The 18,147-nt window shown below is 30.2% G+C and overlaps 1 protein-coding gene across 5 annotated transcripts; it reads left to right on the top strand.

Annotated features, from left to right (window-relative positions):
- Positions 1-8,675: 8,675 nt before the first annotated feature.
- On the top strand, positions 8,676-16,267 carry EMF1 (embryonic flower 1 (EMF1)). Of its 5 annotated transcripts, none has more exons than XR_015813366.1 (8): positions 8,676-8,955; positions 9,937-10,118; positions 10,841-11,028; positions 11,122-11,274; positions 11,354-11,467; positions 11,550-13,048; positions 13,946-15,698; positions 15,791-16,267. XR_015813366.1 is itself a non-coding variant. In XM_088207713.1 (8 exons), the coding sequence occupies exons 2-7, from the start codon at positions 9,973-9,975 to the stop codon at positions 15,638-15,640; spliced, it is 3,795 nt and encodes a 1,264-aa protein (XP_088063839.1). In that variant the 5' UTR covers positions 8,676-8,955; positions 9,937-9,972; the 3' UTR covers positions 15,641-15,668; positions 15,791-16,267. The 5 variants fall into 5 exon arrangements, 2 of the variants coding, with proteins under 2 accessions (XP_088063839.1, XP_088063838.1); XR_015813368.1 differs by having other exon boundaries at positions 11,553-13,048; XR_015813367.1 differs by having other exon boundaries at positions 9,946-10,118.
- The last annotated feature ends 1,880 nt before the right edge of the window (positions 16,268-18,147 follow it).

Genomic DNA, 18,147 nt, shown 5'->3' on the forward strand with positions numbered 1-18,147 from the left:
TTGAAATTTTCACTTAAAAGAAAAACCATTTTTGAAATTGAACGCATGATCGGACGGATGAAATTGAAAAGAGTATTCAACGGATAAGATTCGATAGAAGAAAGATAAGTTGGGTTATAGTCGTTAGATTCAGATTTAGATGAACTCACTCCTAAATGAATGAGGGAAGGACAGACACACTGCTTTACACGTGTACGGTTGAGATTTGCTACTTGGAGGCAATTCTGTCAGTGGACGGATAATATTTAAACTCGTAAATTTTAAAGAAGACTAAATTCTGTAGTTGAAAATTAAAATATATATTTTTTTTTTAGATAAGGGGGCTTTTAGCGGGTTTAAGGGTAAATACACGTTTGTCTTTGTATGAATCGGATGGGACCCACGATTGTTTGACTAACGTGGATCTTTCTTTTTCAAATATATATATAGTCTCAATGCAAAAATAATTATTGATTATTTCTTTTTTAATTTCATAATTCATCTTTAAATTATTTTTTATAATATGGTTCTCATATAGTAATAATATGCTAAAAAAATCTATTTATTTTTAATATATAAGACAACAAAAAACATATTTTAAAAAAACTTAAAACTTAATTACATCAATCAAAAGGTTAATGATAAAATTAAAAATTAAGTAAAATTGTCAATAACTATTCTTATAATTAAGTTCTATATATACTATATGAATTTTTACTTTGTACTAAAAATTACAATCTAATTTATTTTTAAGATAAGTAATAAATATTTATTATAAGATCGTAAAAAATAATTACTAAATTTGCCCTCTTATTCAAATCTCAATCTTGTTAGTTGCATGTGTAATTTTTATAATTAACTTAGAATTTAATTATGTCAATTAGAAGGTTAATAATGAAATTAAAAATTAAGTAAAGATGTCAATAACTACTCTTATAATTAAGTTTTATATATATTATATGAATTTTTACTTTGTACGAAAATTTATAATCTAATTTACTTTTAAGATAAGTAATAAATATTTATTATAAGATCGTAAAAAATAATTACTAAATTTTTCCTCTTATTAGAACCTCAATCTTGTCAATCTTGTTAGTTGCATGTGTAATTCTTATAATTAACTTAGAACTTAATTACGTTAATTAAAAGGTTAATAATAAAATTAAAAATTAAGTAAAAATGTCAGTAACTATTCTTATAATTAAGTTCTATATTTACTATATGAATTTTTACTTTGTATTAAAAATTACAATCTAATTTATTTTTAAGATAAGTAATAAATATTTATTATAAGATCGTAAAAAATAATTACTAAATTTGCCCTCTTATTCAAATTTTAATCTTGTCAATCTTGTTAGTTGAATGTATAATTCTTATAATTAACTTAGAACTTAATTACATCAATTAGAAGGTTAATAATGAAATTAAAAATTAAGTAAAAATGTCAATAACTATTCTTACAATTAAGTTCTATATATACTATATGAATTTTTACTTTGTACTAAAAATTACAATCTAATTTATTTTTAAGATAAGTAATAAATATTTATTATAAGATCGTAAAAAATAATTACTAAATTTGCCCTCTTATTCAAATCTCAATCTTGTTAGTTGCATGTGTAAATTTTATAATTAACTTAGAATTTAATTATGTCAATTAGAATGTTAATAATGAAATTAAAAATTAAGTAAATATGTCGATAACTATTCTTATAATTAAGTTTTATATATATTATATGAATTTTTACTTTGTACGAAAAATTACAATCTAATTTACTTTTAAAATAAATAATAAATATTTATTATAAGATCGTAAAAACTAATTACTAAATTTACCCTCTTATTAGAATCTCAATCTTGTCAATCATGTTAGTTGCATATGTAATTCATTTTTTTAAATTTCAAATTTTAACATTTTTGTGAATTTATTAATACAAATATTTTGATAAGTTATATCACTCATTTTGAATTTCTTATCTTCTCACTCATTTTGGAGTCTCTTTCTCTAAACTCCATTAAAGCTTTCTCACACACCTAAACAAACCTTTTTTTTTTTCTTTACATTGCTTGCATTTCGAATTCTTCATTCTTGTCCATGTTAGTATCATCATCTTTTCCTTCGACATGTTTCTCTCTCCTCACTTTCATGGTAAAACCAAATTTTTGTTCGCATGATTAAGATACAATTTTTATGGTGAAAGAGGCGTGCAAAACTATGCACTCATTCTCTGCATTATATATTTGCATAAAATTATTTATTCCTCTATCTCTATAATGTTTGCCACATGCAACTCATGTTGGGTTTTATTGAGTGAATATGTATAAAAAAATTATTTATATTCTTTTTCGTAAAATTAATAGTTACATAACTTGTTGAAAAAAGAAATGCAAGTATACTTACATACGATTGTTGTATTAATGTGCTTTTATAGGCAAAACAACAATGAATGGTCAGGTAAGTCTTGTGATGGAATGAATTTTGCACAAGGTGATCCAATAATTATTCTGTTCTAGTCATAGAGAGTTAAATTTTGTCTCATTAAATTGTTTTATTACTGTATTTACTTTTTTTATTATTAAATTATCAACTTTGATTAAAAGTCTAGTTGATTTTTAATAAAGTACAATTGCAATTATCTATAACAAATATGGTAAACCTTAGTAAGAGAAATGATTGGTAGAACGACATAAATGAGATGAACTAGAGATGAAAAAAAACATGGTTAATTTTATTTGAAAAGTATGTTGCATGAATTAAGTAAATTATATCAATTATGCATTGAAAGATAATTGTGAACCTTCATTGCAATGATTTGTGGTAAATTTTTGTATTAATATAGGTGAACTATATTGGATGGAAAAGTAAAATGCAAATTCATCCAAATAAATAGCTAAGTAAACTTTGTTACTTGAATAAGAAAGTTGAATAATTTATTCATGTTGTTAATGCACATTGAATTTGATAGGAATAATTTAGTTTATTTATATGTATATATATATATTATCATTTGTAACTAATCTAGTGAAGTAATTACATATTAGTCTTTTTTTTTCCTCGAATAGATGAGATAAAAAGTAAATTGAAATGGTACTTTTTGACTATGTGTCCCTGTTTCCTTAATAATCTTAATGCAAACCAAAGACATTTCTTGTCGCATGGGTTAGAGAATGTTAAGTTTGGCATGATGCTACAAGTTCAACACCTCATACTTTCTTAATGTCTATGTTTTTAAGTATTTTAGTAGTTCAAGTCAGAAAGACATAATTAAACTTTTAGAGAATAAACATATATACATATACAATATAGACATTAGTCACATGTTTGGTATTGTTAAAGTTAATAATGAGGTTCAAGTTGGCTAAGTAATTATCTTATTCATATTACAATTTCAAGATTATACTTCTCATTTTTTTACACCATTTTGATGTACTTTTTTATTACTTTGAGGTTGGGCAGCCTTCATAGAGACGGATAAATATGTTAATGAAACAAAAATTTTAGTTCTTATATTTCTTTTAATTTTTTAGAATTTAATTATTTCTCTACTTTTCATTTGAATTTTTATTGCAGAATTGAATATCTTTAAATTCTCTTTTTTAAGGTAAAAATATTTGGTATAAAGTTGATGAATGATTTTAAGTAAGTTTAGACTCCTGTAAATTCTAGTCACGACAAAGAAGATATTCGCATTGATGATAAAGCCTTCATGATACATGAAGTTGCACGAAGTTGGAGTCTTGCTATTCTTAGTTACTAGTGGTCTAATTTTTGTTTGTTGTGTACTTATTACTTATTAAGTTAAAATTTTGTGTAATGATGATACTCTTATACTTTAGGAAAAAAATGTATTTAGTATTTTGAACTAAGAATTCAATTTATGAATATTATAAATAAACATAAATCTTATAAAATTTACTTATTTTGGTTATGTTTGTAATTTTATTTTTACAGTGATCTTGAACGTATGTTTATAATAATTATATTTATAATTTAATTAATAGTAGTTTAAAAACAACTTAATAAATAATATAAATATTACAATGATGTATCTTTATTATAATGTACTTAACATATAATAAGGAGGAGAAAATTCTAATAAAGAATTTTATCCACAAACAAAAAATTGATAAAAATTTTGAAAAAAATCCGTTAGTACAGTTTGATAATCTATATTAATGATTTTTTTATCATTTGTATATATACTTAAATCTATATCGACAGTCAATTCAACCATTTGCATAAATTTTATAAACTTAACGAAAAATAAAATTGTTGATGGAGTTGTCAGAGAGTTCTATCAGCAAAAAATGATTCTATAGTAACAATTTTGACTATTAGTATATATCGTTTTCATGTTAGTATTATAGTATATTTTGTTAGTATGGTATAAAAATAAAGATGTGTTATGTATGTATTTATATACGTACACACATACATACATACATATCATCCATCCCTCAAGAAAAAAAGGAGGCATGCTTTGACAATTATTTTTAGAAGGTAGGAGAGATGATCATGTGAAAGATGATGGATCATATATTTTATTTTCATTACTTATAATACTTTTTTTCCTTTCTATGAATTTTAGTACACCGCTCCTCCCCGAGGGCTTTTTGACAATTATTTACTTAATTTTTAATTGTTACATTAATGGTTGTATTGCATGTTACATTTTAATATGTTGCCATCATGTATCATGACATGTCTATGATCATAAATTGTTATTTTAGTGATAGTTTATTAGTTGTCAAAGATAATTTAGTATCAAATTTTAATGTATTAGTATAATTAGCTTTTAGGGTAGGAAGCAAAAATGTGGGTATTGTATATATATATATATATATGTGTGTGTGTGTGTGTGTGTGTGTATATATATAGAGGTTTAATCTAGAGTAGACACGTACCCTTAACTTGTCGGGAGTTGTGGAAGATGGTCACAGGTACGTAAAAGGTATTTGCTTTATTTCCGTATGTATACAAATACGTACAATCATTAATTCTCATGCAAGCATGCGAAAATAATTAATAACTACGTAAGCTCAAATCTAGACACTTATAAATACACATATAATATTATATATATTCAAGTCTTAAAAGAATAAAGAAATTAATAACGTGTTAATTTCCTTTTATGATATATATATATATATATATATATATATATTATAAGCCAATGCCTCAACACCTGTTGCTAATTTTGGGACAGTGAATGTTTATGTGTTTGAGAGATACTATTTAAATATATAAGTTATAGAATATGTTCGTATATGTATATATCTAATAATTATGAAATGTTTGAATAGTACAGATTTCATAAATATTATCCATATATTTTAGATTTTATTTTTATGATATTAATTTAGATATAAAGTTAACATCAACAGATTTCATTTAACAAATCTTGAAATTCATAATTGTTATATATATATTATATATATATATATATCTATCTACAAAATATAATTAGATTGTCATGATGAAGTGTTTCATAATTAATTTTTATGTTTAGACCGTGATTATTTTTGGTCTCTACAATAGGAACTATAACATCATATACAGATATATATATATATATATATATAGATAAGGGTGGTTTCATGTATTAAAACAAATGTATATATATATATGTGGAATATGTGGATGACGAGTATACACATATGCATGTTGGTCATGGCGTGTTGGAGCAGAAATTACTCAACCATGCACGCAACTTGAAACAGGTCTCGTGACTCATCACCATGAAATATATTAATGCATGGAATTTTTTGGTACGTGTCTCTTTCTCTCTCTAACAGTATATATACTGCTAATATATGCATCTTGTCATACATACGATGGATGCATCTTATCTGGAAAGGAAGAAATGCATGACACCTGCCGATATTTTCAGAGTAATAAATTTACATTCTGTATTGAAATATATATATATATATACATACATACATGGAGAGCTGCTTGTAGAATTTATTAGTAAATTTAACCAGACTTTTTTAAAATAATTTTTATAATTAATTTACATGAAATTTATCTATAAATTTTTTATTATTTTAATTATAAGGAATATAAATTTTATAATGAGATCATAAACATAATTTTTTTCGTACAAAAATTTATTTAAAATTGGAAGAATAAGTTCTAACTTTCATTTTCGACCTTAAATTAATTAATTAATTAATTAATCATCACTTTTTTTTTATGACAAATATAGCATACATTCCTATATATATATATATATGTAAATATGTGTCTCTATAATTGTCTACCTTTTTCCAAAACAAATCTGTGGTATTGAAATCATAATTCGTGAAAACATGTAAAATCCGCATAACCTAAATTGCTAATATCATGTTTAAAATAATTTAATCTGATTTATTTTCTTTTTATATTTGTTTATTCTTTAATAATTACATCCTTTATAATGCATATATGTGTGATGATATACGTACGTACCTACCCTTTATAATACATATAATGCATGTATGTGTGATGATATATGTATTTATGTATAAGGTTTGAGAATTAAGCTTCAAACCGTTGGATATACATATATGTATGTATGTATGGATATGTATGTTTGCGTGTAAACATAAAAAAGGGTATAGTAGAAAATGAATGATTGGGAATTGAAGTTACAAGTACGTGTAAATATATAGAGAAGAGAAAAAAGCAAAAGGCTAATGATCATTTGGATGTATGGAGAGAATGGAAAATTACAATCACAAAAGGACTCAACTTGCCAACTCATATACATGAATTATACTGGTGGGTCTACCACCTTTATGCTGTATCCACCCATTTCATATATATATATATATATACATACGCACGCACACACACACACACACACACATATATGTATATAAAAGAAAACTAATATTATTTTGTATCAGAATAATTTTAAATTTGACGTAAGGTTTCTTTTAGTTCCTACCCAGGATTGAAGCAATTAAAGGTGATTTTATACATGCATCTGGGTCGTAATTAACCCATAAACTATTCTTCGATTTGACCGCTCAAAAGTTAATTTGCAGAATACTATATATATATATATATATATACACATTATATAGTTGATGATGATGGAGCAGAGACAAATTAAGAATGATTTGTTTTTAAATAGATACGAGGAAGAGGAAGGCTCGTGAATCGACTTCACCAAAATCAACACACATCTCAATGGAGCTTTGGCATTAACTATTTACATATATATATATATATGTAAATAGTACGTATGTATGTATGTATGTATCTGAAAATTACTGACTGCACGGCTATGTTATTTTACTGCGACTAATTTAACCTGTTAGAGAAGAAAAGCCAAACACATTTATTCATCAACACTTTGGAAAATTAAAAAAAAAAACTCATGAATATTAACGTTTTTGGAATAAGCATCTTCTTGATCTCCATTTTAATTAACCACCTCTTTTGTAAAATAATGATGGTCCCACCTCCACAGCATGTTATGTATGTATCTATATATATATATGTATATATATAGCTAATTTGCTTATGTCCCATAACATCTTGTTATTCAAGCTACATCCCAAACTTTTTGCATATACTATATAATTAATTAACTTAAAAATAATTATATTATATATATACACTTTAATTAATCACCCACATAAGAATTTAAGATTAAATTTTACTCGAAAAATGGTAAATGTAATTTATCGAATAATTAAACCTTAAATTAATATATGAAAAAAAAATATTCATTACTTATTTAAATTAGATTTTTATTCCTATCACTTGCATTAATAACATAATCACTAAATATTTATGTTACAAGATCCGTTTCACAAAACGGATCTGATTCGATTCTCTTTCACACTCTCTCATTCCGATTTTCTTTTCTTGAATTTGGAAACACGTGCCCGCACGTTTGAATTGTCACGTGTGCGAATATATGTTTATTTGATGCTTATCTTTGGGATCGCTAAAAATGGGTACATTAAAAATTGAATTACATGAGATATTATGATTTTGTGTAACTTTTTTGAATTTGTAATTGATTCAAAGCATAGAATTACATACATAACATCATTATATACGATCAATGAAGCTAATTATAATGATATAAAATGACATTAAATCATGTAACATGGTTATTTTATGTTAAATTGAAAGCTAAAAAAAAAAAAAAAAAGGTAAAAGGGAAGAATCATGTCACATTATTTGGGCTACCCCAAAATGATTTTTATCTCCAAAACCCAACTCTCTTGTGATCCACACATTCTCTTAGTTACTGGTTAGGCCAACAGTTAGGGTTAGGCATTTATTGTGAGGATGGGCTAGGGTTATTTATATATATATATATATATATATATATATAAATCTAGGGTTTTTAGGTTAAACAACCACCATTCTCTTTAGAAGAGCGTGGGTTGCACCTACCAATGGGAAGGCGTTTAAGTGGGAAGGAATCTTGGGACCCAAAATGACATGAAAAGGACTAGGGAAAACTATTTTCCCAACAGAGCGTGGAAATAACGCGTGAGGAGGGTACTATTACCATTTCCTCTCTAGGGTTTCCTTTTGAAGCATAATGGACTGTGATAAGACACGCACTTTGATGCCACGTGGATGCTTTCTATTGGTTAAGGAATGTAAATAAATAAAGAAAAAAGAGATATACGGTTATGACATGGCATGTCATGTTTTTGGAGGTGAGGTGATTTTAATACACAAAACCTCTTTTCAAGACAAAAGATAAAATCTCTCTCTCTCTCTCTCTCTCTCTCTCTCCCCCACTCTCTCTCTAAAAAATCGAAGGTTTCTCTGCAAAGCTAGGGTTTCTACCAGCTTCGCACTCAATTTGTTCTCTACCAGCGGGGAATCTCTTCTTCTACAAGGTATATTCTTATCTCCTGTGGTATGCTCTATCTGCTGATACCATTTTCTTGCCTCGCCGTCGAGAATCGGAGATCAGTCGATATGGGATTCTTTGCCTGATTATCGAGCGAGAGAAGGTACGTTTTATACTCTAATTACTGTTTTCTGTTTCTGCTTTTCGTCCTTCTGTTTGGATTTAGCGTCGTCTTTTAGCTTACTTTGAGCTCGTTTGATTGAGGTCTTTTGGTCAGTTCACTGTGCTCACCACGTTTACTGCAGTCTTCCTTCGCTTTTTGCTCATCTGAGTTTTTATTGTCGGAGTGAAATCAGTCTGATTATCCAATATTCTATGCGCGTTTTGATTTTTTCGTTTGGTTACAAGTTATGTTTACTGTTCATTTGCTGTCAATTTGGAGACTTTTAACCCTAAAAATTTGACTTAACAATTGAAGTCTTTGATTTCGTGAGCGTTCGAGTTCAGTTCAAAATGCGTTTTGTAGCTTTTATCGTTTATGTTGTGACATTTGATAGTTTCTCTCCTTCGTGTGAAGCACTTATGGTTCACATATAGTGAAACCCTAATGCGCCGGTTTCTCCTATGTGTTATTTCATGATCTACTTTACATCTGAAATGTGTGGATTTAACTGCATGAACTGTTGTAATACGATTAGAAGAGGAAAGTCGTGCTACCCACATGTTTATGCTTAATTTCATGGAAATCTAGGGTTCCTAATTGTTCTCCTTGAATAGTTAATTATGTATATGTTGCCTAAGGCTGTTATTTCATGCTCCAAATCCCCATACTTATGGCAGTTTCAGCTTCTTACATCTTTCGTTTACTTCTCCACTGGAGCTAATAACAATAACCAATGTTAACATTCAATCAGTTGAAGTTTATATATTTTAACCCTATTATGGGTTTTAATAATTTACCAAAGATCTGTTGATGTAGTTAGAATTTAAGATCAAAAGAGATTTTCATTTCTTGCATATGGATCTGCGCACAGCTCTTTCGTAATTTTAGCAGATTATCAAGTTTTATGTATACTCTTTTGGTGAGCCATTACCATGTTATTCAAAGATTTAATTATGTGCGCCTAAAACATTTTATGTTTAGGCATTGCAGCAATAGTTGCTTGAAGAGAGAATTATCATGGTGGAGGACACTCATCATTCTGGTGATTCAAATATTTTCACCAAATCTGTGGGATCATCGATTAAGATCAACTCAATCTCTATAGATCTTGTCAGTTCTAATGATACAATAGACATAAAAAACTGTGAACATTTCTCGATTCGGTGAGGCCTGCTCCTATCTGCATTATATTCTTGCTTTTCTCAAGTTTTACAGAAGCATTGTTAGTGTCCTCCACTGCATGTATGTCTCCTTTTGTTGATTCTGTTGGTGTATGTTCATGTGTGTAGATAGATAGATTCTAAATCTTCCATTCACTAGCATCATATGATTAATATAGGCAATACGTATATATATAAGTACTATATAGGTTCATTATTTTCTCCTTAATTGAGAAGGAATCATTAATTTGAGCTTGTTTTGATCTCGTTTTAACTCCAAAAATTTACATGCATGGGCATGAGCTTCTGCTCACACTTGTTCACCCCAGTTAACATCCTTGTACTTATTTCTTGCCCTTTTTTTTCATGTGCATGAGCTTGTGCATACAGACTTGTCCCCACCAGTTTACATGCTTCTCTAGTCTTTTGCTTTTTTATTTGAAGAGAATGGATGGTGGATGTGCAAAATTATGAATGGTTTACTTGGTAGTCTTTTGGTAACCTATATATTTTACTAGTTAGATAAGTGAATAATAGTATTGACTCAAATGATTTTTTAATCACTAGCTAATCTGCATAATGGATAACGATGTGTGAAAAGTGCCAACTTAGAATGGAGAAAGTGAACCTATAGGGGATCTAGTTATCTCAGCAATCAGAGTGAAGAGTTACACTGGGTTTCTTTTCCATGTAATAGATAATTTTTTTTTTTTCTGTGAGTGCAGTGGATACGTATCAGAAGTTCGCAAGAGAGACTGGAAGAGATGTTGGCCATTTGCATTAAATGGTAACCATGATAACTCTGATGGACAAACATCTAATCTTCCTCCTTTAACTGTTCCGAAATTCAGATGGTGGCAGTGCCAGAACTGCCATCAAGAGATCACTGCTGACGGCACTGCAAGTGACATTGGTTCTGTCTTTAACTCTTAAACAATGTCGTCATTATGCTTAAAAATAAAATTCCCTTTTAATGGTGCCTTGATAAAGGTAATGTATGTATCAGATGTTCAGGAAGCTCAAAGTCCAAATACTATTGAGGAGAGGAATAAAGTTGACTCCAATGCTCCTGCTGTTCTGCATCGAAGTTGCTGTCATCCTTCGTCATGTAGTGACAAGAAAGAAAGGAAAGCTGAACCTGCAAAAATTCCTGTTACAGGTACACTTCAATCTGGGCTTAGTCCTCACAGTCTCTTATCTTATTAGAGTCTTTGGTTCATTTATCATGTTTTGTGCAGGTCATAAAATTGCCACCGAAGAGAATTCGAATGGGGAAATTCCCATGTTAACTGATGCTGCAGCTGAGGTTGCATCAAGTTCAATGCAAGAAAGGAATTATATCAGTGACAGAGGTAAATCTTAGTGATAAAAAATGCTTTTGATAGTATGTGTGTTCTGGTTTTATCAACACTAATGCTTTTGATATATATATAGCAGTTTTCCTTGAGGCAAATTGCAATGGATCTGATGACTCTCATAAGGCTGGAAGTGAATGTCTTGAAGTTACTGCTATTGAGTGTGCTGACAGGAACCTTAAACGAATGGTTAGGAATTCCACAGAAACTTGTAAAAAAGGAAAAGAAAATTCGTTAAATGATCAAAATGCAAATTTGATAGCTCTTGGGTCATATGAGGTTGCTGGTATGGTTGATGAGGCATCTGATATGGTCCAGGGTCATACCAGTGAACATCCTTCACTGGAATTAGATGAGTGCGATAATACATCAACCAGAAGTACGGACGTCTTGGTTAGAAGTAGATTCCAGCATAATCACCAAGATAATCCAGGTGGTGTGCATCGCAAAAAAACTCGTAAGGTACGTCTGTTGACTGAGTTGCTGGGTAAAAATGGAGGTGCAGACACTTCTAACTTGAGAAAAGAGGATCATTCCCCATCCAATGCCCTCACCAATGCATCAAGAGGGTTGGATGTGCTTTCTGATTCCCAAAGTCAGATGTCTAGCCAAAGAAATAACCTAAGTGGGGTCGTTCAAAATAGGAAAAAGAAGTTATCTCAAGATGATGACTGGACACCCCAGGAAAGGAGCCCTCGAAGTAATGCATACAAAAGAGTTAAGTCCTCAAATGCTGATGCTGAAACTACAAGTGCAGCTGGAAGTTCTGACTTCGAAGACAATTCATTTTTGGGTATAGGCTTACAAGCTGGTACGAAGAATCACTTGAGTACTAATAATGGAGTTGATGTTCCTTTTGTTAAGAAGAAAAATGAAAAGTCTCAGTCTGTTAATGAGAACTTTCCATTGGTGCTATATGAAGAAAGTTTACAAAATGATGTTCAAAAGAAAACAGATGATCTAAGAGCAGGTAATGCCACTGACAGTGTTTCGGTCAAATCCGTATCCACCACATTTGCAGGCAGGGGATTGGTTCCTTGTCCTTTGCATGCTCAAAACATGGAAAGAAGATATAATTCATCCAAAAAGAAAAACAAGATGCATCAAGTTGATGAGGGGCAGGCTTCTACAGTTCTTTGGAATAATGACATACTAAGAGAAAGTCATATTACAAGCAGAGGTGTAGGAATCATGCAATCTAAGCCCACAGCTGTTCCCTGTCAATCAGCATTAGGTGTATCTACAATGAAGGGGTTAGATCTTTCTCTTAACAGCTTTTTGGCCTCTCAACAATATGATAAACAATATTTTCCATATGTCAGAGATGCAATGGATTCTCCATTGTCTAGACGAGAGGCCAGTTGCAAAGAAGATCAGGCGACACGGAAAGATTTAAAGACAAATAGTCTTCTGGACTTAAGCTTCTTTAAGAAATCTGAACCACTTGGATGTCTTCACAAAGGAGTACATTTTAATCTCAGTGGCAAGGGCACCACCAGTGTAATGCCTTTCCTGAATGAGAAGCAGAAGTTTACCCCTGCGGTTGAACTTGGAGATTGTTCTATTGTGCAGCAAATGGTATGACCTTTCTTTAGCTGCTGCTACTTTTAAGAATCAAGTACATGTTTGCACTCGTTTGCAGCTTATTTCCCATTTTCAGTATCTCTTTCAAATTCTCAACGTTATTGATTTTTACTTGCTATTTGCTCATATGTTAATAATTGGGTCTCAATAAATGATAATTTTTTACTTTACGAACCATATAAGCTGTTCCTTAAATTAAAAACATTTATTCTGAACTATAGATAAGTTATCGAGGTGCTAATTCTCTTGCAATTTTGTTTTGGCAGCATTGCCTAAACTTTTTTACCTTCATAGCTTGCCTGTGCATATTTGATCCATCTGACGGAAACGATTCTCTATAGTTGAGTAACTTTGCTATGAGTTTGACATTTACTTCCTAGGAGGCAATGTTGTTTGTTTATTAGTTACCTCTAAAGTTTCTGTCACACCATCGTTAAGTTTGTATTTAATCCACTGAACTAATAACTCAATTGGAGTTACTGAAACTGTTGCTTTTGAAATGATCATTGACTTTCTCGTATATGTGTGTTTGTTATTCGTTTATATATACACTGGCTTGCATTATCCCGTGGCTTTTCTGCTAATTTAATGACACTTAATTTAGTGTTTCTTCATTCTTGATATATCACACATATAGCATTGTTGATTTCATCAACAAGAACTCTGCATATATTATATTCTTGGCGGGCTAGATTGGTACCTAAAATACTATTATTCTTGTTTAACCTTGATTGTCTATCTGTCTGTCTTTGCTGCAGTTAGGCATATAATTTGGGATGAGTTCTGGCCATTTTAGTTTTCCTTTTTTCTTTTTAGTTCTCTAGAAGTAGTATTAAGGCCTCCTTAATGTATACTGTGTTTCAGACAAAAAGCAATTTTTGTTGTTGGCAGGACACCTGTGGAGGAAGCAGCAATAAGAAAACCGTTGAAATTCAGGAAAATTCTACTGTTTCTAGGAAACATATTGACCCAAGAGCAGATAAAGTGCCTGAACAGGTAGTTTTAGATGACATACCAATGGAAATTGTTGAACTCATGGCAAAGAACCAGTACGAGAGGTGTCTTCCTGATACTGAAGATGGGAGATATCCGTTACAAGTAACCAATAGCTCCAGAAATTTGCAGAGAATGGATCGTAATAAAGTTTATGGGAATGCAAAGTTGAACTTATTGCAGGAGGAGACTGCTATAAAACCAAAACCTCGAGCTAAAAATGGGAGAGTAAATGAAATGACCCGAGGCAAAAATGTGTTAACTGCTAATCAAAAGTCAGTTGATTGCTTTTCTCATACCAATCAGAACTATTACAATATCAGCCAGTTGGGACAACCTTATGCCCCTGGATGGTTCAACACATATCCTCAATATCGAGAGAAGCCATCAAGTGCCATCCAATTTTCTGGAAGCAGTTCTGGTGGGCAGAGTAGCAGTCATAATTGCCAGTGGGTTGCGAATATGATAGGGCAGAGGTCCCCTCGAACTACATTCAGGGAATTAGGAACATGCAATACCTGCCAGAGTGCCGCACAGCAATGTAAAGAACCAGCTCATCTCTGGTCATCTGTAATGCCGAATCAGATGCCCTTTGCGTATGGTATGACTCACAATGGAGTGGAACAGCCTACCAAGATGAATTTGCTTTCATGTCATCCTAGCAATCTGCTCAAGGGGAATATTAATGGGAATCATGATTCGGACTTTCTTAATCTAAATATCAGCAATCATGACAAGCAAAATCAGAAGTTCAATTCAGAAACTCTCTGCAGAACACATCCAGATTACTCATACACAAGTAAACATAACGGGGTTGGATCATTAGACCTTTATTCCAATGAAACCATACCAGCAATGCATTTGCTCAGCCTCATGGATGCAGGACTTCAATCAGGCAGACAAATTGATCTCAATGGAAGCCCAAAGTTTGTTAAGAGGCCTTCCTTTCCTCATGATCGCCGTCCTGTGGAGTTTTCAGGTCTGCCATCTGGGGGTTGTAAGGCTTCCAATATTATGAAATACCCTTCATTTAATTCTCATAGTAAAAGTCCATTATCAGAGAATTCCCGTGAAAAGTTTTCTGCCGTTCCTATTGTTGGTGCTTCTGCATTTTCATTTCAACCTGACAAAAGTTTCAAGAAGGCATCTGATTGTACAGCTCAAGTTCCCCCGAAGTTTCGGGATAAAGAGAAGATAAAAGAATCTGGTTTTTTAAGTGGCAATTTACACACAGATGTTGGATCTGTTCCTGTTCCAAGCATGCCAAAATTCTCTATGGGCATTTCAGATTCTGCAGTACTTCCCTTAAAATTCTATGCAATGAAGACTGTGACAAGAGATAAGTTGGGGCTGCAGAATAATCATGGTAGTGGCACTGTTTGGCCTCTGAAAAACAATCCTGAGCTTGAAGTGTGCAGTATCAACAGAAACCCTGCTGATTTCACCATTCCAGAAGCAGGAAATGTCTACATGATAAAGGGTCAAGACCTAAAATTGAGAAAGCAACCTGGTTCTGGAAGTAGGTCTGGCTTTTCTAAAGCAGAGGGGACAAAGCGACGAAAGAAACATATGCCAACAAAGGAACATCCATGACATGGACTTTCATCAGAGTGATACTTAGGCCAGTAACCCTAGAGATGCTCCTGAATATGTTGGTTGCTTGACATTCACCTCTTCATTGAACAGTTATCTCATGGCTTGTTATAACTAGCTGATTGTAATTTATTTGTTGATTTGAAACAGGTATTATGGAAGAAATCTTGCTACAGAAAAGAGATCGGTGATAAATAATTGTCATGTTCTGGAGACAAGTTTGATCTTTGATGGGGGAACTCTTTTCAGGTGACCTTGGATTTAGTTTTTGCTTTTTTGATGTCCAGAGTGGAGCTGTGAAAGACATAAAGGGGTTTTGGTGGAGCTGTAGATAGTTACATGCCTTGACCTTCCATAGAAACAAGTAGATATATGTATTTAATTTAATGTTGTGTGTTGTAAGGGTTATTCTAAAAGCCCTAAGTTTGCTTATGAGTTCTAGGGTGGGATTTTTTGATCCTTCATATGAAGGCTCCATGCCTGACCAGGATGTTGGGTGGGAACCCAAAAAAAAAAAAAATACAGTAGCTAATATAAAGTATGGATGTCGAGCCATCTATGAATAATATTGTGATTGTAATTTACAGCATAAAGGTATAAATAAAATAGGTGATGTGATTTATTGAATATGGTTGGAATATTAGCCTGCAACTCCAACTTATGAAACCTGAATATTCTTGATTTCAAGTGTTCTTTTATTTGATTTAGTTTATCATTGGGAAAATTGAACAAATTTGGAGGAACATATTTAAAAATTCACTTTTTTAACCAGAAGATGATAAAAATTTCTCTTGAAATTATAAAAATTGATCTTTTTAACCTTTTGGCTGAATAGTATCTTCTGTCCCAGTATGATAAGCGAGGCTCTATTTTCATCATCAATTCCTGTAAATTCAAAGGGCATAGTAGCCTCTAGAAAATATATACATATATATATATATATATATTATCACCCAATCTACTGAAGATATTAAGGGTTAAGGGTATTTTTGCATGAGGAGCTTCCGGAGAAGACTTGGTAAATGGAGAAGTATACGAATTTCAGCAAATGGAAATCATGATGGTGGCTCAAGCAGCTTTTGGTTCGAACAAAACAGAGAGTAACAAATAAGAAAGCTAGTCAACTTTGTTATTTTATGAGTTGATGCATTAAAATTGGATATTTTTTCAATTAAAAAGTAGTTATTAAAGTTTAATAAAATAACAAGATGTATTGAAGTTCTGTTTGGATAAATTTCAGTAATGATTAATTAATGTACAGTAATAGCAGTAATTGAATGAAAATAACACATGATTGTAATGACAAAATTTTTTTACGTTTGGATGATGATATATTAATGTATATTAATGGCATATTATAGGATAATATGGTTGTATTTTTAGCTAAATTACTAATTTATCCATACACATTATATGTAATAATAAATAGTATAAAAGAAGTATGTAAAGAAAAAAAAAATATTTATCAATATAATTATATTTATATTTAAATAAATAATTATTATATATAATTAAATTAAAATTTTATGTTTAATAAAATAAATAATAATTATTTATATTATCACATTAATTTAATAAATTTTTAATTGTCAAAATATATATTGAATTAATTAAATTAGATGGGGGTATAATAGAAAACAAATAGAATGTCCACCAAATATCATCAATTTAGTGGTTTAAAAATTCATCCCAAATTTTTTTAGTCAAATACTATTTGTTACTATTAAAAGTTGAAACAAATATAATTTTCTCACGTCCGTAAAATACTATATATTAAAATTCTATCATTTACTATAATCCAAACAAGAGGGTAAAGATTTTTATGCTAATGGTTTCACTTCACTCTACCTTGACCTATAAATATCATGTTTCCTCTACTCATAATATTATCTCATTCTTACATTTATCTCTTGATCTTATTCTTTGCTCATTTTTTTTCTTTATTAACTTTTCTAAATGTACTTTCTAAATTTATGACTTGTTAAGTGAAAAATGTATAATATGAGAAACTTTTATTTTAATAGTTGTACAAATTAGTAAAGAGTATAATATATTATCATACTTATTATATTTAAGAAACATATTAAAAAAAAATATTGTTAAATTCATAAAGATAGCACAAGTCATCTGAAGAGAACAAACTAGCGTTGAAATATTTAGTTAAATCATGTAGTACAAAAAATTTGGAGATAATTTATACCTTTAAGCATAAGATAAAAATAATGGGAGTTGATTAGATAGGAGGAAAAATAACTTTTTTACTAAGTTAATTTGTTTTGGAATTAAACACTTAAACATAATCTATTTTTTGAAATGCTTTTTTTTTTTTTGGTTATTATATTTTTCGTTAACAAATTAAAAATTAAAAAAAATGAGTGATTTGATATTTTGAGTTCTAATTCAATAAGGTATTGTATTTTTCACTTTTATATTAAATTTTTACACGAAAAGACAAAATAATTTACTCATTAGCCTTAAAATCTCATTATAAAAGGGTAGACTAATAA

Source organism: Carica papaya, chromosome 7 (genome assembly GCF_054855325.1).
Source record: "Carica papaya isolate Zhongbai chromosome 7, ASM5485532v1, whole genome shotgun sequence".
In the NCBI taxonomy this organism is placed as follows: Eukaryota; Viridiplantae; Streptophyta; class Magnoliopsida; order Brassicales; family Caricaceae; genus Carica; species Carica papaya.

What these genes read in the sequence shown, in the direction of transcription:
- EMF1 (XM_088207713.1), top strand. Translation starts at nt 9,973, where the DNA reads ATGGTGGAGGACACTCATCATTCTGGTGATTCAAATATTTTCACCAAA. An exon ending in CGGCACTGCAAGTGACATTG is followed by an intron (nt 11,029 to 11,121) that starts GTTCTGTCTTTA and finishes TGTATGTATCAG; the next exon opens with ATGTTCAGGAAGCTCAAAGT. An exon ending in GTTCTATTGTGCAGCAAATG is followed by an intron (nt 13,049 to 13,945) that starts GTATGACCTTTC and finishes TGTTGTTGGCAG; the next exon opens with GACACCTGTGGAGGAAGCAG.